Source organism: Nelumbo nucifera, chromosome 1, assembly GCF_055504915.1.
Source record: "Nelumbo nucifera cultivar China Antique chromosome 1, China Antique-T2T, whole genome shotgun sequence".
Taxonomy (NCBI): Eukaryota; Viridiplantae; Streptophyta; class Magnoliopsida; order Proteales; family Nelumbonaceae; genus Nelumbo; species Nelumbo nucifera.
Window position 1 is genome coordinate 67344779 of NC_142649.1, and position 20668 is coordinate 67365446.

At 39.7% G+C, this 20668-nt stretch overlaps 2 protein-coding genes across 4 annotated transcripts; one reads left to right on the forward strand and one right to left on the reverse strand.

Moving 5' to 3' along the window:
* The first annotated feature begins 494 nt into the window (after window positions 1–494).
* LOC104594143 (indole-3-acetate O-methyltransferase 1) lies at window positions 495–3695 on the forward strand. 3 transcript variants are annotated; one of them, XM_088896492.1, is made up of 5 exons: window positions 715–854; window positions 1013–1179; window positions 1265–1453; window positions 1587–1862; window positions 3139–3695. In XM_088896492.1, exons 1-5 carry the CDS (start codon window positions 818–820, stop codon window positions 3487–3489), a joined length of 1020 nt encoding a protein of 339 aa, XP_088752618.1. In that variant the 5' UTR covers window positions 715–817; the 3' UTR covers window positions 3490–3695. The 3 variants fall into 3 exon arrangements, with proteins under 3 accessions (XP_010252612.1, XP_088752618.1, XP_010252613.1); XM_010254310.3 differs by lacking the exon at window positions 715–854 and adding an exon at window positions 495–666 and having other exon boundaries at window positions 1013–1453; window positions 3139–3690; XM_010254311.3 differs by having other exon boundaries at window positions 1013–1453; window positions 3139–3689.
* Window positions 3696–4595: 900 nt separating this feature from the next.
* EXT-LIKE (hydroxyproline-rich glycoprotein family protein) lies at window positions 4596–19007 on the reverse strand. Its single transcript, XM_019197198.2, has 6 exons — window positions 18575–19007; window positions 18350–18450; window positions 12486–12595; window positions 7079–7154; window positions 6750–6890; window positions 4596–5652 (listed from the first exon to the last, which is right to left on the reverse strand). The coding sequence occupies exons 1-6, from the start codon at window positions 18666–18668 to the stop codon at window positions 4804–4806; spliced, it is 1371 nt and encodes a 456-aa protein (XP_019052743.2). The 5' UTR covers window positions 18669–19007; the 3' UTR covers window positions 4596–4803.
* Window positions 19008–20668: the final 1661 nt, after the last annotated feature.

Genomic DNA, 20668 nt, shown 5'->3' on the forward strand with positions numbered 1-20668 from the left:
GAATTTACTAATTAAAAGAAACAAAAATGCCTTAAATATATGGTTAAATGAGGGTGAATGAGAGTTAATACCTTAAATGGGATTTAGTGAGAGAGAATTGAATGCAATGAATAATAGTATTCAAATTACATTTTCTGCCCTCATAATTGATAGGGACCCTATTTCAAAAAAAGGGTATTTTAGTCAAAAAATTCCAAAAAACTTAAACCCTTTTGTACTTTTTATAGTAGTATGGATATGCATGTAGCCATGCTTTAAACCTTCCTTAAAATTTCTATATATTATAATACTTTCTAAAAGGAGACAAAAGTGAACAACATGCATGTTCCATTTGATTTTAGAGACATCTTTATGAAAGAGATTTTAGGATAACTATTAAATTATATAATTGATATGGAAAATATGAGGGAGAAGTTTTTTGAGCTTTTGTAAGGTGGAGTACGTACTCACACTAGTAATATCCTTTCTGCTATTTATATATACGCATACTTTTGGTCCATTCTCCATCCAAGGTAACCCTACTGAGACACTGACAACACGACACTAAGAGCAGTTATGGCCCTCCAAGGAGACAATTTTGTTGCTTCTGAAGTGAAGCTTGAGAACATGCTTTCCATGAAAGGAGGCAAAGGAGAAGCAAGCTATGCAAACAACTCAAAAGCTCAGGTTGCCTCTCTCTCTCTCTCTCTCTCTCTCTCTCTCTCTCTCACCATATAACACAACCTGATTCATCATATTTTCTTGGTTACGTTGTTTCTAGCTCTTAGCACATCTACATTTTCCTTCCTTTGTTGGGGAGAGGGGAATTAAATCATTAATGCCCATAATTACTGGAGGCTACTTTTTATTCATCAGTTTGGTTCTTCTTTTCTTTTTTTCATAAGCTTATGATGATGATTCTAACTAGTTAATTAGTTAGTTATTCTTTGGTTGGTGCTTTAATTTCTGCAACTAATATGTAGCAATAAGTTTATGATGATGATGATCCGATCGTGTTAATGCATGCATGCAGGCTCTACACGCCCGATCCATGCTTCATCTGCTGGAGGGGACGCTGGACATGGTGCAACTACACTCATCCCCAGAAGAGGCTCCGTTTGTGGTGGCAGACTTGGGGTGTTCATGTGGCTGCAACACCATCTACACCACAGACGTGATCATCAAACATATGAGAAAGAGGTATGAAGCCATGGGATACCAACCCCCCGAGTTCTCTGTCTTCTTCTCCGACCTTCCTTCCAACGACTTCAACACTCTCTTCCAGCTTCTCCCTCCCTTACCCATTGCTGACAAGGGTAGCATGGAAGACTGTATAGCCGCCTCCAGCAACGACTCCGACGGCCACCGCTCTTACTTTGCCGCCGGAGTCCCTGGCACTTTTTACCGTCGACTCTTTCCGGCTCGATCTGTTGATGTCTTCCATTCAGCCTTCTCCTTGCACTGGCTCTCTCAGGTCTGCACTTTCATTATTTAACGCATGCAGCATAGGCTGCTTATAATAATATCAACATGCATGGTTGAATGCTGTATGGATACACTGACAGTACTGAACGAATAACACTTTTGTGTGAGGTGACCACGAATAGGTACCAGAGATTGTGACGGATAACAAGTCCGAAGCCTATAACAAGGGAAGGGTCTTCATCCACGGTGGAAATGAGAGCACAGCCAATGCATACAAAATGCAGTTTCAGACGGACTTGGCAGGGTTCCTGAGGTCTCGATCACTCGAGATGAAGAGAGGAGGCTCCATGTTTCTGGTCTGCTTGGGAAGAACCTCGGTAGACCCTATAGACCAAGGTGGAGTTGGTCTTTTCTTTGGCTCCCACTTTCAAGAAGCTTGGGATGATCTTGTGCAAGAGGTAATTAATCATGTCTTATGCTAACTATTAAAAGCTATATATATATATGATGATGAGCTTATTATCCCAATTTTTTTTAAGGGCCATAAGGAACTAGCTTTTCTTTTTTTTTTTTTCCTCTTCTTCTTTGGAAAAGAATCTTAGCTCTAGCCTTTAGTACTGTTATATATAGTAGTTCAATAATGAATAATCAATAATTCAGTGCTAGAAACTGACGTACTTGGCCGGGGCCCCCTATTTCAAACCCTCTGGTGTCTTGATTTGACCCCATTTTAATTTAGTTCTGCCCACACGGCCGTAGAAACCAAAAGGCTATGGACAACATTATTGAAAGAGAGAAATGATTGATGTAGGGCTCTAACAAATTTATCATGAACCAACACCTAGCCCTGAGACCCCTGACCTGATTTCTGAGCAGGCTCGTTGTTAGGCTAATATCGCACACTTTTTTTTTCTTTTTTGGGAACAGCAAACATGTGATCTTTTAACCACCAAAACGTCACCAGAGTCTTCTATAAACTTGTTGTCCACTTTTCATCTCTCATGATTTTGATCAGAAAACAGGGTGATATTTTTTTTTTTTTTGGTAGAAAAAGAAAACTGAGGTGTTCTTGAAACGGTAGCTTCATTTCTATGTTTATGCCCCTTAAATAGTGCATTCTATAGCCTTCTAATGTGGTAGAAATAGTATAAAAATGATGATTATGTCTCAGACAAGGTTGGAAGATGCACAAGAAAGAAATAGAATGATTAGGATATGTATGGATATGCTAGAGTGTAGCCTTGTAGGATTGTGGCTTAAATGACCATTAGGTGTAAATACATTTTAGTAGTTGGTGACTTGGTGTGAAGAGTGAACTAATGACCATAAGTGTATTCTAGAACTAAACACCTTCCAATTTTATGGTCTTAGAAATAGGGGGTGCAATTTGGAAAATTTGAATCAATATAATCAAATCAAATTCAGATATGACCTGATTTCAATCCGAGCTTTGGTTCTATGGTTCAAAATCATGGAAAAAAATTAAAAACTACCTTCATTTCAAACACCCATCATCAAATGTGGCAATTGATGAAAACGGAAAACCCATTTTAAGTATTTTGACCCCATTCGATGAGGAACCCATCATTTCTATGTACGTCCTCAGAAGTCTGCGCTTTGCTACAAAACCCAATTCCCCCTCTGGCGATGAAGATCAGAAGCTGATTGTTCAAGGACACAGACCTTCATTCGTATCTCCATACTAAGAGAGTAAATTTGATCATTATATTGCAGGGACTGATAGAAGCAGAAAGACGTGACAGTTTCAACATTCCAGTGTATGCGCCAAGCCTACAAGACTTTAAGGAGGTGGTGGAAGGCGATGGCTCATTCGCCATAAACCTCCAGGTTGTCAATGGAGGGAGCCCGCTTGTAGTTAATCGACCCGATGATGCAGCCGAGGTGGGTCGAGCCCTAGCCAACAATTGTAGGAGCGTGTGTGGTGTTCTGGTGGAAGCACACATAGGAGGCCAGCTCAGTGACGAGCTCTTCGCCCGGATGGAGCGCCGAGCCACAATGCATGCCAAAGAGATGGTGGAAAACCTTCAATTCTTTCACATAGTTGCTTCTCTTTACCTTGCATAGAAGGGAAAAGAAAGCTTTCCAAGTGTTTTGATGTGTGTTGTTACCAACTACTGATTAATTATTCTCAGCTTGGTGAATTTGGGTCTTTATGTAATTATGTTCCTTTGAACCATCCAAACTATAAACAAATAAACACAAAGTAACAAGATAATTTCAAGTAAAGGGTAGGGATTCAACATTCCCCGCATCAGTTTTTTATTCTATCTAGTAGCCAAGTAACAATATAATTTAAAAGAGGCAATATGTTCCTCTAACTTACCTGACCTATTGATCGCTTTGGAATTAAGTATTTGTTGTTTCGTTGTGATCTGACTGGTCTCTATTAATTCCCTTGCTGAAGCAAGAGATCAATACAGAATCTATGTTTCGTGCTAGTTGTTATATATTCCTAGCTTTAGGAGGTTAATTCATACGAGGAAAAACAAACTGATGGGGTTATTGTAAGTTTGTTACCATCCTTTCCTATTGGGATTTTTTTTCTAATAGCCGGAAGAATATTGCAAAGTAGTCGAAAAGAAATTCAGATGGTAAAAGTTTAATGAACCTGATGTTCAAAATCACATTAACATCATGCAAGGATATGAAATTAAAACTAGCAAAACATTCTATATGCACTCTAGATGACCAACAATGGAACCACCTTGAGTTGTTGAAGCATCGGATTGAATGCTGTTTGAACGACACCCCCGACAAACCTAGTTAACTCAGATATAAATCATGAAATGAAAACCTAGTTCAGCGGTTTTCTTTTTTATCAGTAACACGACCAAATGTGAATACATAGAACTTTGTATTCAATCTGTTTTTTTTTCTTTGATCAAATATTCGAAAGTGACTACAAAGGATTTGGCTTATTTGCTTACAATAGAACCGTTCAGGGACTCATTTGTGGACTCATGTCAAATGATTTAGCAAGATAATTCTAATCCTCCATCCAACCGGTTTTTTTTTCTCGGGCAATAAATGGTCCATCTAAGGAGAAACATCAAGACAGAGTTTGCACGTTATAACATAATGAAGATGTGCATGACATTATTATTCTGTTATATGATTACCATATTTGTAGTTGCATCAGATTCATATCTTCAAATCAGCGACAAATTAGATACTGAGAATAAAGGGATGCAACTGTCTTTCATTCATGTGAAAAAAAAAAGAAAAAAAAATCTAGCTTTACATAATGTGTCAATAAATAAAGAAGATGCAGTTGAACATTTTCCAGCAAATATCAACCCGCCTGTACAAAAATCTAATCATACATAAAACAGCAATACGGAAATTGGAAAGTAGGCAAACAAAGATTAAGCACTAAGCTTATTGACTTGCTGACGGATTTGTCAATAGTTCAAGTGATTTTCTCAGGAAATCAATTGCAACTGGTACATCATCAAATGCCAAAGCCCCAACAGCAAACCTCGCAGCCTTGTGTGCTTCAGCAATCTTTTCAGGTGGTGGCTCATAATTACTGTCATAATGGAACACTTGAGCAGGAGTTGGTGATGGTTCTGCATTGGTTGCATTCCTGCTACCAGAAGTGTATTGAGCTGATGATGAATAGTTTGAAACAGGAGGAGATGACTGGTGAGAGAAGGAAGCATCAGAGCCTTGATAATAAGAAGGATAGTGTGACGGAATTGTTGAAAGGCTGCTGTCAGTAAAGCTAGGATAAGATTGGAAATGGGGATAAGAGTAGGAAGATGGTGCACTTTCATGTGAAGGGTAGGTTTGTGGAAATGGATTCTGGGGTTCGTGCTGATAAGGTTGATGTGGCTGAGAGTAAACAGAACTTTCTTGCCTATTAACTGGTGAAGGTGGCTGAGGGTAAGCAGAATTATCTTGTCTATTAACTGGTGGAGGTGGCTGAGAGTATGCAGAATTTTCTTGTCTATTAACTGGTGGAGGTGGCTGAGGGTAAGCAGAGTTATCTTGTCTACTAACTGGTGGAGGTGGCGGAGGGTAAGCAGAACTTTCCTGCATGTGACCTTCTTGTCTGCTAGACAGTGGAGGCTGGTGGAACTCATCTGAAACGCCATCAGCAGTTGGGTAAGTGGGAGGTGGTCTCAGATTAACAGAAGGTTGATGGTTAAAATCATGGTGGATGGGAGCAAGTGCATCAGATCCTGGGCCTGGATGGTAAGATGAATCGGGTTCATATCCGAGATCCTGAACAAAGTTACACTAGTTAGAGAATATTCAATAACATTGTTTCTCCATAACAACTGGGACTTCAAAGGTCATATAATTTACTTCCAAAGATGTCATCTGGTACTAAACTGATAGGGCCAGAGCATGAAAAGAAACATTTCAATTAAACTCACTACTCAATAGGTTAGTCTATATCATGTTCTCTAGGACATAACACAAAGTATAACTGGAAACATAACTCACAAAACAAGTTAATGCCTAAGTTCCTCAAACCAGAGCTGATTAATTTTCCCTATAAGAATCATAAAGGTTATATGCACCATCTTTCAGTACAACCAACTTGTCTTTGTGAAGCCAGGTTTGAGTAACTGTTCCAAACCCCTTCTTAAGAGAGCATTCGTGGGTCTACTCCTAGCTTACAATTTTTACTTCAAAATAAATAAGTAAAAAAAAAAGAAAAAGAAAAACTGGATTACAATCTCACTGAATGTGACAATCTCACAGCTAGATCAATTCTGAACAATAAGGATCTTGTGAAAGTAAAATCAAGATATCTATTTCCTCAAGAAACAAAGCCTTTGAAGCAGTCTTTATTTGTGACATTCTTACAACTTTTAAATGATAAAAAGTGCCAAACAAGTGATCACTTGGGACTGATGCAAAAGAAAATACGATTTATGAGCCACATTACCAGCAATGCAATCATGTGCTCCCTCAACTTTAAGTTGCAAGGAATTATGCAAAGATGAAATATACAGGATTTTTGGATGACATTATGTACTGGGCATTCAACTCAAAATGGCCATGTCATTTATATAGTTTCTTCTTTTATACAACAATACAACCTTAAAAGCTGCAGTATTGAAAAGAAAAATCTTCTGGTTTCTCCTTTTTCTACTTACAAATAAATATTTATATAATTTTTTAGTTCTGTAAATATACATGGCTTACTTATATTTAGCAGTGAACACTGGAAGAGCGGAATATGAAACTATTTTTTGTCCATCAATAGCTTCCTACTTGGGCAAGAAATCACATTCCCCTTATGAAGTCTATTTAATCAGCACATAATTCGACCAAACTAATTTGAGATAAAAGCTAGTTCAGAAACATACATATGCACCATTTGGGGTACTTGATGGGATTGATAAATCTTTATCACCACCAAGAGGGCCAGGTTCAGGTTTCCGCCCCTCTTTCAATGCCTTCCTTATATCTGCTGCTTTCCATACAGCATACTTCTGTTTTTGCTCAAGCTGTCAAAGGAAAGGGTACACAACTGTGTAAATTATTCAAAAAAAACCTAGTGATGATAATACAATTTGTCAGAGAATATCAGAATTATCACAACCTACAGTATAAGATAATTATTCTTTCTAAACCTTAGAACTTGGTAAAGAAACACCATATTAGCACCAAAAAAAAAACATGGTTCCAAACTCACATCAGGTTGGAGTTCACCAAACTGGTTAAGAATCTCAAAGAAGATGCTAGCAGCATAAAAGGTTTTTGCTGTATTCCTGTAAAAAGTATAACATACTTAGTAACAAAAAAAGTCAATTTCTTATAAAAGGATTATCAAAGGTTTCATCTTATAAAATGCATTTCAGTGGACATGGCAGTCATGAAAAAGGTCAAGAAGCCAACAACCAACACTCAATGGGTCCCACCCACAGGACTGTAGAGAAGAATCAAAGAAAGGGTAGTTTTGTAATTTTATTGTATCTTTATTCTTCTTTATTGTACTTTAATAGGCGTGTACATTAGTGACAGCTCTTCTATTTCCTTTGCAAGGACAATCTTGTCCGTTCACATCAGTTTAATATAAATACTCTCTTTTTGGGTTGGTTCGATCACATTGATCAACCCTAACAGATCTGAACTATTGTTTCTCTTCTTGCTATCTCACCTCCTCACGAACTGACATGGTATCAGAGCAGGCTGCTCTCTGATCCATTTCTCCTCTTTCTTGATCAGTTTGAGAGCAATCGTCATTGCCGATTGGTTCTGGACTGTTTTGATCACTCCAGGAACCAGTTTTCTGTGATTTGTGCATCTAGTAAGAGAGATTTCATTAGATCTCTCTCAAAAGACATCCGTTTGCAGTGAAAATTGAAAGGAAGTGTCGCCTAGTCCTCCTTATCATCTTCTAAAAGTTTCATTGATAACAGAGAAGAATTGAGAGGGATCTATACATCTCTTCTGGGCGGCAGCAACCATTCTTTCCTTTTCTGGACTGTGTTCTCAGTTTTCAACTATTATTGTATCTTGGAGACTCTCTTTTGACTGTAAGAGGTTTCTTCTCTTAGTTTGACTCTTTTGGAGACTCTCTTGGAGACTCTCTTGGAGACTCTCTGTGATTTTTGCACCTACTACAAACAGCAGGAACACATTATAGTGAAATGCCCAACCAGGCCTCCCAAGAAAATACAACATAAGGCTTATCATGCCTCGGCTGAACCAACTTCTACTGATACTGCCTCCCCTTCATCAGCTCACAAACCAGATGTATAGGGAAATTTGATTGAAGAAAAGATTCGTGAGCTCATGTCCTTAGCTATTTCCTCTGCTTTTTCTGCTATTGGACTAGCTGGTAAGTCTACTTATTTGTGTTCCTCTCCTTTTCACATGTGGTTCATTGATTCTAGGGCCTCCTTTGGTCAGTTTTCTAAACCTTACACCTCTGTCAACCATATTATTACTTCTAATGGTGATTCTCTTCTTGTATGTGGGTGTAATGATTTATTTTTGTCCACTTTTGAGTCCAAACCTTTACATCTTCCCAAAACCTTCTTTATGCATAAGTTGACTACTAGCCTTATTTCTGTTGGGCAACTTGTTGATGATGGTAATAATGTTTTATTTACCCATGATGGTTGTTTTATCCAGGACTAGCACACTTGGGAGCTGAAGGGGAAGGAGCGTAGGCTTGGAAGACTGTTTGCTCTGGAATTTGAGAATAAGAGAGCTTCACCTGACTACTACTTCTAGTTTTTCTACTACCTCTTGTGTGGCACTTATGGCATAGACATTTGGTTCACACTCATGCTAAAAACTTGGATTACTTATTTTTTTCTAGTTGTTTGCCTATGACTGCTTCTTCATTTAAGAATGTTGATAAATCCTGTTTAACTTGTTGCTATAGTAAAAGTCATGTTTTACCTTTTCCATATTCTACTAAACATGCTTCTACACCTTTTTACCTTATTCACAGTGATGTGTGGTCGTCTCCGGTTCTTTCACGCTTGGGTTATAAATATTTTGTATTATTTATTGATGACTATACTCAATACACATGGGTTTATTTTCTTCGAAAGAAATTAGAGGTTTTCTCCATTTTTAAGAACTTCCATGCTATGGTAATGACCTAGTTTAAAAGCACTATAAGCATTTTGAGGTCAAATTCAGGGGGAGAGTACTATGATGGTGAGGATGGTGAATTTCAAACCTATCTCAAAGTCTCAAACATGGCATTCAATCCCAAAGATCTTGCCCAGGTACTCCTCAACAGAATGGGGTATCTAAGCGCAAGAATCGCTACATTGATGGTGAGATCCTTAATACAAGACTCCCATGTTTCCATTACCTTTTGGGTGGAGGCAACCCGCACAGCTATTCACCTCATCAACATTCTTCCTACATCTATCCTTGGAAATTCTTCTTCCCATCGATCCTTGTTTCATCGCTCGCCAAATCTATTCATACTTCGTGTCTTTGGTTGTGTTTGCTTTGTCCATCTTCCACCCCATGAATGCACCAAGCTAACAGCTCAATCAGCTATGTGTGCTTTCATGGGATATAGTATGGAACACAAGGATTTTCTCTGTTATTATCCCAAAGCCCGTAGATTGTGTATTTCTCGCAATGTCATCTTTCTTGAGAACCTTTCATTCTTTGAACATATTAGTAAATTGCCTGCACCATTCATTTCTATTATGCATCACTTTGTCTCTGCAGGTGATTCTCCTCCATCTCAACCACTTCAAGTTTATTCTAGGAAGCATCCAGCTCGCCCATCACCTATGCCTCCTCCACTTCCAGCAACAGTGACTGGTCACTCCTCTCCATCTATTACTATTGCAAGTTCCCCTTCTCATCCCAAGGATTTACCTTCATTTATTCCTTTGCGTCGATCATCTCGTACTTCTCGTCCACCTAACTGCTATGCTTCTTTTCTAGTCATAGCTCCTTCTCAATTGTTTTGTCATCCACAGATATTCCTAAGTCTTACAACCAGGTTGTAGCAATTAAGCATTGGAAAGATGCTATGGATTGAGAAGTTCTGGCCTTATTGGAGAATGATACCTAGGAGCTTGTCTCTCCTCCCCCAGATGCCTCCATCATCGGTAGTTGATTGGTTTACAACGTGAAACTCAAATCAAATGGTACTCTAGACAGATATAAGGCCCATTTGGTTGCTCAAGGCTACAAGCAAGAATATGGAATTGACTATGATGAAACTTTTGCTCCTGTGGCTAAAATGACAATAGTTCATTTATTCTTGGCCATTACTGCTCTTAAACAACGGACAATTCACTAGATGGATGTCAAGAATGCCTTTCTCCATGGCCATTTACAAGAAACAGTTTATATGAAACCACCTCCCGAATATTGTGGCAATCCTTTTTTGGTGTGTAAACTGAAGAAATCTCTATATGGTCTTAAACAAGCTCCACGAGCTTGGTTTGACCGCTTTCGTACAGTAGTGTTAGAGGCTGGTTTTCGATAGAGTGCTTCAAATTACTCCCTTTTTACTCTCAAGTCAGCTCAGGGGTTGACTCTTCTTTTGGTATATGTTGATAATATTCGTATCACTGGAGATGATGTGGACGGCATTAAACTGAAGCTTCTTCTCAAAATGAAAGATCTTGGGCCAGTCACCTATTTTCTTGGGCTTGAAATTCAACGATGCCATCAAGGTTATTTTGTCAACCAACAAAAATATGCCTCTAACTTGGTGACTCTTGCTCGCTTGACTGATTCTAAACAAGTGGATACACCTCTAGAGCTTAACTATAAGCTGAGTAAAGATGAGGATGAACTTCTCCCTGATGCTACTTTATATCAACAGCTTGTAGGTGGTCTTATCTACCTAACTATGACTAGACCGAACATTTCCTATGCAGTCCAGCTTGTGAGTCAGTTTGTATCTGCTCCACGTTAGCCCCACTTCTCTGTAGTTCTCCGGATTATTCGTTATGTCAAGGGCACTCTATCACATGGATTATTTTTCTCATCTTCTTCCTCCACTCAACTCCGAGCTAATGCAGATTCTGATTGGGCAGGTTGTCCTGACTCATCGCTCGACTACTAGCTAGTGTAAATTCCTTGGTGATTCTCTGATTTCTTGAAAATGCAAGAAACAACGAACTATTTCCAAGTCATCTACTAAAGCAGAGTATAGAGCCATGTCCTCAGTATGCAGTGAAATAGTCTGGCTTAAGGCTCTACTTCATGACATGGACATTGATCACTAATCTGCTACTCCTTTGTTTGCTGACAACATGAGTGCAATCAAGATTGCAACCAATCCTGTATTTCCTAAGCACACTAAACATATTGAGGTGGATTGCCACTTTATTCGTAACCTTCTACACGCGGGCCACATCTCTCTCCCACATGTTTTGTTGGGCCTACAACTTGTAGATCTCTTCACCAAAGCTATGACCAAAGCCCGACACAATTTTCTTGTGGACAAACTAATGCTTATACCCCCAGTATCAGTTTGAGGGGGAGTGTAGAGAAGACAAAGGGTAGTTTTGTAATTTTATTGTATCTTTATTCTTCTTTATTGTACTTTAATAGGCGTGTATGTGTACAGCTCTTCTATTTCCTTTGTAAGGACAATCTTGTCCATTCACATCAGTTTAATATAAATACTCTCTTTTTGGGTTGGTTCGATCACATTGATCAACCCTAACAGATCTGAACTATTGTTTCTCTTCTTGCTCTCTCACCTTCTCACGAACTAACAAGGACATTAAACCATCCTCAACTAACTCAACTCACCCTTAATCCCAACTACTCAATTGGCTACAAGAATCCTGTCCCGCCATTGTTCTCTATCAAGAGCCATCCTATCCCAGGATTTTGATGAATCAGTCACCATTTTATTTTATTCTTTCCTGTATAACTACATTATATAAGCTCCTACTTAACCTAACAATAATGTAATTGGAATCAGTATAACAATGCTAAGTCAAGGGCACAGAGTGCCACAGACCTTTAGATTACAAAATATGAAATATAAGCAAGGATTGTGTGCAAATACAAATAAGATAACGAGTGTTTAGTTTTGTCCCTATCATGGGCACAGAGTGCCACAGACCGTTAGATTACAAAATATGAAATATAAGCAAGGATTTGTGCAAATACAAATAAGATATTGAGTGTTTAGTTTTGTCCCTAAGCTCCATGACAAACACATCCTGTGAATATTTATGATTCCCAACATTCTCCAAAACTAATTTAGAGAGATCTGGGAACTAAAGTGCAAGATTCCGATCATTCGTACAAATTGAAGCAATAAAGTATGCTGGTTAACTAGCTTTCTCCAAATGTCATTGTTAATTCTCCAACTATGGAACCTCCTCTGGACAAACTTCACTCTCCAACCTTAAGATCGAGCTGAAAAACAACTAGATGGATAGGTCATGTTAAAGGAGTCGTATGTCATATCTTTTTTTATAAGTAGTTGTATGTCACATCTTATAGTATTCTCAGATATTTAGTCATATGTATCACTATAACAGTCGCGTGCCTTCTTTTTATCAATAATCATAGACCATATCTGTATACTCTATAAGAAATTTCAAAGTGTCATATCTTAGACAAACTACTGCTTGCCATACAGGTCAGCTCGCCCAGCGCGGTCCTGCTTATCTGCCTTTGCAAAAACATTTAAGGCAAATCCTTCCAAATGCAAGTTGTCTTCAGGTCCCAGATTCAGTGACTTCTTGTCCTGTGGGAATGAAAGGAAATAAAATTAAGTTCATTCAAATAATACAAGATTAATAGCAGTTGACCTTGACCAAAAAAAAATTTGGCACAAATATATTTTGCATGTCAGAAGTACCTATGATCCTTACAAGGAAATGTTGAAGTAGGGGACAACAGATTATGAAAGTAGCAAGTAGCAAGTCTCAGAACAGTAGGAAGTCAGTACTCGCAATGACTCCTATCATTGAGGTTTCATCCAACTTAATTAACACCAACAAAATTTTCTAATGGTGTATGTCCTTTAATAATTGCTCTGATAAAAAAACGTCCTTTAATAATTGCATTTCAAATTCAGAGCTAGAAAATAAAAATAAAATGAAATGACCATCAAAAGACTTTTTTTTTAAAAGGTAAGATAAATTTATTAAATCAAATTATTAAAAGTACAAAACAGAACCTGCCAACAAGGCAAGCCTGAGACCCCCCCCCCCCCCATTACAAGCACCAAATTGACTGATTTCTTAGTAACTGAGTTACATTTAAATGTCTGAATTCTGGGGTGACTGAAATCCAAGAAATCAGTTTACCAACAGCCATCTGAACTATTTCCTCAGGCCCTCTCACTCTTTGTTTAAAAATTCTGTTGTTTCAAATAGCCCAAATCACTGCTGTCGGGATGGAAATCCAGACCAGCTTCCCTCTTTTCTTCAAATTACTGAGCTTCCAACTACAGAGCAAATCCTTAACCAATTTAGGCATGACCAAACATACCCCCACAACCTTCAAGAAGTGATACCACACCTGGGCAGCAAATGGGCAATGAATGCAGAGATGATCTGTAGACTCCAGATGATCATCACAAAGGACACAAGACTTATCCGGGATCTGCAATCCTCTTCTTTCAAGATTAGTTCTGGACAGACATTTGTTTAAGGCTATTGTCCAGACAAGGAAATTAACTTTTGATGGGCAAATTGAATTCCAAACCTGCTCAGCAGGGAAGTCCCCCACTGTCACTCTACTACTGAGTCTACTGGCCATAGATTTTACTGAGAAAATACCCTTTTTGGACCAGACCCAATTCCACTGGTCATCCTGATTGTAGTCAATGTTCTGAACATGTAAAGTTTCCAACAACCTCGTAGCTTCTTGAACTTCCCAATCAAAAAGACCTATTCTGAAATGGGGAACCCATGTCACCTCATTGCCCAAAACTGTGTATACTTCAGCCACTGGGGAACCCATGACCAACAAAAGACATTTGTGGTACAAAAAACACTCTTGAGAACAAAAGAAACATTTTAACCATTTTTGGATGCAAGAAATTGCTAGAAGTAAACTTAAACAAAACTCTATTTTTGAATCTGAAAAATGTGTGCAGGTGCCTTATCTTTTAAGATCTACTTCATTTTCAAATAGGCAATCTCCTTTTGTGGCAGTGGATCTAGTCCCTACATGCCCCCACCAAAGTTCAGTGGTTGTTGTGGACAGCTATATTAACAACTGATCACTTAACATCAAGGCAATAACAATGTTTTAAAACCCGGCCTGGATGCTGAACCACTTTTCCCTCCAGGTCAATTGGTCAGTGGTTCAACCATCCAGGAAGGTTTCAAAAGTAAATAACACGAAAAAACCCAATAACCCATTAAACTGGTAAGACAGGTTAATGTCCAACCACCCAGAGAAATGGGTCATTGACCAGTCAGCAGTTTATCGTAATATGGCAGGTTAGAGGTTGACCCGAACTGGAATTGTGATTTGCGACCGTGTTCACTGGTATGGCAGGTCAAAAAAAAACACTAGGCAAAAGAACCTGCAGAAATTGTCTTTCATATGCCCCTAGTGAGAATCCATATCTTTGTTCCCTTTTATTGCATTATCCATACTCAAAGCAAATCTCAGTCCATTTCATTAGGATTTTGAATGCCAACAGTTCCAGAAAAGACCATTACCAAATGTCGGTCCTAACCTTTGGCATTTTTTGTGCTCAGACTTGGACCTGTGTTCTCATAGTTGCTAGCCCAATATTTTACTATTACACCAAGCCATAATTGTTAAGTCAACACCCATGCAGGCGCCTAGGCAATGCCAAGGTGATAAGGCAGTCATGGAGGGTCACCTCACTTAAACAAAGGCAGAAGTGTTAGCAGCTCTAACAGGGATTCGCCTAGTCAGCAAACTGGGTATCCAAAGCTTCTCAATTGAAGGTGACTCAGCCAATACTATAAGATGGTTGGAACAACAGCAAACTGGACCTTGGAGACTTAGTCACTTCGTATCAGAGGCAAGGGACCTCCTGGCTCCTTTAAATGTTTCTCTAACCTGGATCCCAAGGGAACTAAATGTAATGGCAAATGGTCTAGCAAAATTACGAGTTATTCTAGAGTCTCTGTACTGTGATTCCTGCCCTCCTGTGTAATTCTCAGGGGACTCGCCCCTCTCTTGTATTTGTACACACTCTTGTGTACCTCTCCTTTCTTCAATAAAATTGATAACTTTTCTCAAAAAAAAAGGGTCACCTCGCTTAAACGCCATGATATTTTTTGCATAGCGTTCTTGGCTACTTTTATATTCTTTACTTTTTAATAATATAATATAAAATAGACATTATTAAACTAAATTGTTCAGTTTAAGTTAAAATGCTAGTTTCTTTTTATTAATTTCTCATTTGTTAGGGTCCAATCAACATGTATACTGCCTTGAACCTCAAAGACTTCAAAAATTGAACTGATAAGCAATTTTATCCGATCAACACATATTCTTCTTCCACCCTTTTCTTTTTTTTGTCTTCTTTTCTAGAACAAAAATAGAGGCTCAGCCCCTCTATTTTCTAACATCACTTAGTTGAAAGAGCGTCTGAAGGAGGGCGATGGAGTGCTGCTGTTTCTCATCTTCGTTTTCTTCATACAGATAATGGTGTTCTGGAGACTGAATATCTGTTGTGCTTGCAAGATCTAATGAAAAGGGTTTGGTCTGGAAGAGGAGAAGCTTGCTGAGGGAGAATCAGCTGCTTCTTCTCTATCCATGATGCTGTCATGCTATCATAACAGAGAATGAAGGAATTTCTGATGGAGGAGCTATTCCAGAATAAAGAGCTTATAGTTAAAATTCGATAAGGCAGGAAAGGTACAGTTATGTTAGTAGGAGAGGCGGCGTTCTGGTTTCAAAGTTTTCTGGATGGTGCAACGAATGTAAGTTGGAAGCTGGATTGGAAAGACATGTTCAGATCTAGGAATAAAGAATACTATGCAGTAAGGAGGAGGAATGCAAAAGGATGGTTTGTGTCGCTTGAAGAAGGGTTCGAGAAAGGAAAAAAGCAAATGATCATTATGCCAGAAGGTAAGAGTTGCTAACGAACTTCAAGCCATGGTTAGCAGAAGTTGGGGGCGTAAAAAAAGGAGAACATAAAGGAAAAGGAAATAGCAGAAGTTAATGGGAAGGAGGAGATGAAGGAAATAAGGAAGAAAACCGAGAGATTAAGGTTTGAAGATAAGTGCAAATGCAGGGATTCTGTGACGATTGCTCTGTCACAGAGCCACAGTCCATTATTGATTTTCATTGGGTAAAGAAGGACAACATGTGGAACAGGAAGCTCTGGTAGTGTGGTATCAACTACCCAAGGAAGATGCAACTGCAACATGGGAGCCCTTATATCCAACTCCACCACCAGTTTCCCCATCTTGACCTTGAGGCCAAGGTCTGTCTTGACAGGGGATTGTTTGGACAAGCTGCACTGAACCCAGGCCGGTGTATGGAAATAGCCAGCCCAAACTCAAGACCTACAAAAGAAGAACTCCATGTCAGTTCTCTGGTCTAACTAATGACAGGGTGGCATAACTGAATGTAACAGGAACTGAGAACTGACCCCCAATAATGTAACAGAACATAATCTCTCTCTCTCTCTCTCTCTTTTCAGGAGGTGGTTCCTCAATAGAACCCTGTGTTAGGCAGTTCCCAGCAAAGACCCTGACTCATTGAGTGCCCAAACTCTAGAGTCTGAACCACCGCCCCCCGAGACCATAGAGTTCAGCAAATTAACCAAAGCAGAGACACTATAAAATTCAGATTCTCTCAAATTTCTAACAAAACCCAGATTCCAATTCAGATTTGAAAGTGAGGAGGAAGAGAAAATAAATGGGTTTTCCTTTGAAGCTGGAGAGAGCAAAAAGGGAAGGGAACACCTTGGACAAGGGGGAATCCCCAATCCAAATGTCCTCCCAAAATCTGATTTTCTGACCCGAAACCAAATCATACCTAAAGGGTAGAAGCAAAGGAAGTATTTCATGGATGGCATTCCAAGGAGCAGCCAAAGTAGCTCTATGCAAGCAGCCCGCATCCCAGCCATTGCTTGAATCTTGACGACCCATGGATACATGAAATAACTTTGGTCCACAATTTCTCATTTTCTTTAAGGAGCCTCCAAAGCAATTTACTTAACAAAGCCACATTTTTCATCTTCACATTTCCTATTTCTAAACCCCCTTCCTCTTTCAACTATCTCACCTTTTCCCACCTAACCAAATGATATTTTTCTCCTCCCCAGGCTCCAACAAGAAATCCCTCATGATCTTCTCAATTCTTTTAATCACAACTTGTGGCATCCTAAAGATCAACATGTAATAGATTGGAAGGTTAGCCAAAGTGGATTTAATCAAGGTTCAAAATATTGATACAGGGAGATACGCCAATAGGGCATATTTCCTTGACCAACATGTAATACAACCATGAAACACTTCCCAACAAAAAACACTAATTTTAAGGGGAATGGGAAAGAACCAAATTTCCTTGACTGTGAAAAAAAGGAGAAGAGGAGGTGGCTACGAAGGAATGTAAGAAGGATTTACAAGAGAACAACCCAATAGAATTAGGGCCCCAAACCCTAGAATCTGATCCACCTTCTCCCAAGAACACTAAATTCAGTAGGCCTAACAACTCAGACACACTAGGAATTACAGATTCTCTAAGGTTTCTATTAAATCCAAAATTCCAAATCATCCCTAAAGGATGAGGGTGCTGACTTAGGAATTCAAAAAAGGCCTACCCTTGAACCTGGAAAGATCAAAAAGAAGAGAGAATCTCTCACCTACAGGGGTATCCCCAATCCACACATCCTCACAAAATCTGATTTTCCGACCAAAAGCCAAGTCATACCTGATAGGATTTAGACAGGTAGGAAGAATTCCATGAATAGCCTTCCAGGGGGCAGCCAAGGTAGCTCTACAAAGACATCCAGCATCCCATCCATTGCTTGACATGCCATGAATACTTGCAACAACCTTGTGTCATAACTTCTCATTTTCATTGGGAAACCTCCAGTCATTTGCTGAGCAAAGCCAGATTCTTCAAGTTAACATTGCCAAATTCCCAATCTTTTGTGATGGGGACTGTTCTTCAAAGCATTCTTCTCCTTTAGAGAGAATTCGAGAAAAAACCATGGACTATTCATATTCTGAATCAACTTTATGAAAATGCTCATTGATGTTGCAGTTAAAGCAGATTTGGATATGGTTTCAGTTCTACCCCCAGGTTTCAATAGAGAAGTTTCAGCGATCCAATCACACAGTTTCAACAAATAAAAACTAATAACTTAACATCAAATTGCCCTTCCAAACAACGTCAAAACCATATTAAGTTCCCCAATAGCCATATTGAAATTAGAATAAAGTAACATTAGGAAGAATAAAACTTTAGAAGCAAAAACAGTATCCATGATCGAACCCTCAATAAATCCTAACATGGATGAATGTCCACTAAAAGTTAAACCAAGTCTAACCTTCTCTAGCTGATTCATGAGTGAAATAAGGAGTGAGTTCGTCATCTTCGTGCGATCCTTCTGAGGGATCTTCAACCCTCGTTCCATCGCGTATAGACGACCTGGCAAGAATAAATTTAAGAAAAAAAATAGGGAAAAAGAGAATGTTACAAACTCCACCAAAAGGAAGAATTAGGGTTGGAGATATTTTTTTAAGCCAAAAGTGGAAGAAAAAGGACGGCTTACAGTAGTAAGCGACGAGGAGATCATGTTTCTGCAACTCATCGGCTCTCTGGAGGTAAGGAAGAAGGAGCTTCGCTGGTTCGTTCTCGCTCCCCATCGTTTTCCTGATTTTCTAATAACAAAGAGGGAGGGGTCTAATCGGGTAAACGCAGGAAAGCGTGATTACACAAGCTGGTCTGTCTTCGAATTTGGAAGGAATAAGCTTCCACAATCAATGTTAGAACTTTAAAGCCTAAAGAATCCGAATCCCCATCAACACTTCAACTTGTGAAAACTTGATACCGTAGAATCCATGTTGTTCTCATCTCCACTTGACCCTTGTTTGTTAAAACCACCACGCTACGCCTACAATAGGTAGATCATTTCAGTAGAAAATTTGTTGGGGAAACCCCACTGAAACCCACCCCACGACATGGAGATGCATCAGCCCACTTCAACGCGCTAAAAGCCACTATGGGCCAGCTTTATTGAAAAAACGCAGCCACATCAGCGTTACGTCGGCGTTTGTAATGTTAAATTTATATTTATTAATATTTTAAATAATTATTAAAAAATATATATTTATTTATTTATATTAATATATTTTAAAAAATTATTAAAATAATAATATTTTAAATAAAATAATTATTAATATTTATTGATATTAAAATAAATATTAATATTTTAAATAATTATTAAAAATTCAAGAAATATTAATTTCAAAAATAATTTTTCAATAATTATTTGAATATGGATAGTTTTCTTTTTGTTATGATATGTAGAGGGTTAATTGATGGAGGACTATTTGACCCGACCTATGGAATAGTGACACGTGGACACTAACTCAGCACGAACAACAGCTCAGCATTGTAGCCTAGTGCGACCACGCGACGGGCCCATAAAGCAGTTCGCTACATCATAGCTCGCAAAAGGAGAAGCTCGCCACAACACGAGCTTCTCCAGGTTCCCCGAGCTACCTTTGGAGGGATACTCCGAGGCAACTTTAGCTCGCGAGCTAGGGGAACTAGCTCGCCCAAGCTCCCAAGCAGACAAGTCATCCCAAGGACCAATTCTATTAAAGGTAATCCTGAAGTATTACGAGCTCGCTACAAAATAGCTCGGAATGGGTCGCGTCAGCACTCCTCAGGAAGCTTCTCCCAGACAAGAACACACCGACCCGCCTATAGATACCCGAGGTAAAGACACCTCGAGCCAGACAGCTCGGCTTAGCTTGCCACGGGCAGCTCGTCGCTTACGAGATAGCCCGGCACAGGGTAACTCGCGGAAGGGTAACTCGGCGTATCGCAGAAAGACCTCCTGCCCGACCACCGTACCCGACAAATCTGGGGATAGCAGCCATATCCCTCGTCAGACAGCGTCGTGCCTGCCACCTTTAGAGGGTGCCTCACACCCGACAGGCACGTACCCTGCGATGACGGCCCCGCGCATGCCACCTCAGCCCCTACCAGTAACGGATGCGGTAGGCTGACAGTGGCGGTTATACCTGCCCTGTCAGAGGCTAGTGGGCCGAATGCAACGGATTTCTGTTATAAGGAGCTAGTATCAAGGAACGGAGGTATCATCTTCTACTCTCGTGCTATCTGCACTCTTAACTTTCATCTTCTCCCTGCTTCTCCTGTAGAATACTAACTTAAGCATCGGAGTGTTCTCGTTGGGCAAGCCCCCAGGGATTCTTCTTCTTCTCCATCTCAGGGACCTTCCAGGAGCTACGTAAGTGCCAGATAGGAGTGACCGGATCGCGCACCATCATTTGGCGTCGTCTGTGGGAATACGCTTCTAAAAGCCTTCCTCTAAACCTTCACAGTTTTTTCTTCTCTGAAAACTCGGCACTCATGGCTTCCTCAAGCAACGTTGGACGAAGCATGGAGATGGGTAACTCCAAGGAACAACCCCAGGTTCCCACGGTCAGCATTCGGCAGTTCACCATTCCCCTCTCAGTGGACGGAGTCCCCAGCCTGAACATGTCGCGAGCTACGGCGCCTGTGGGTGTTCCCCTACCTTCCTCGGTCGAAACGACCTTTACTGAACCAACTATCATTCCTCTGGCGACTAGCCAGAGCCAGCTCGATGATCTGATGCAATGTATGCGGACCATGC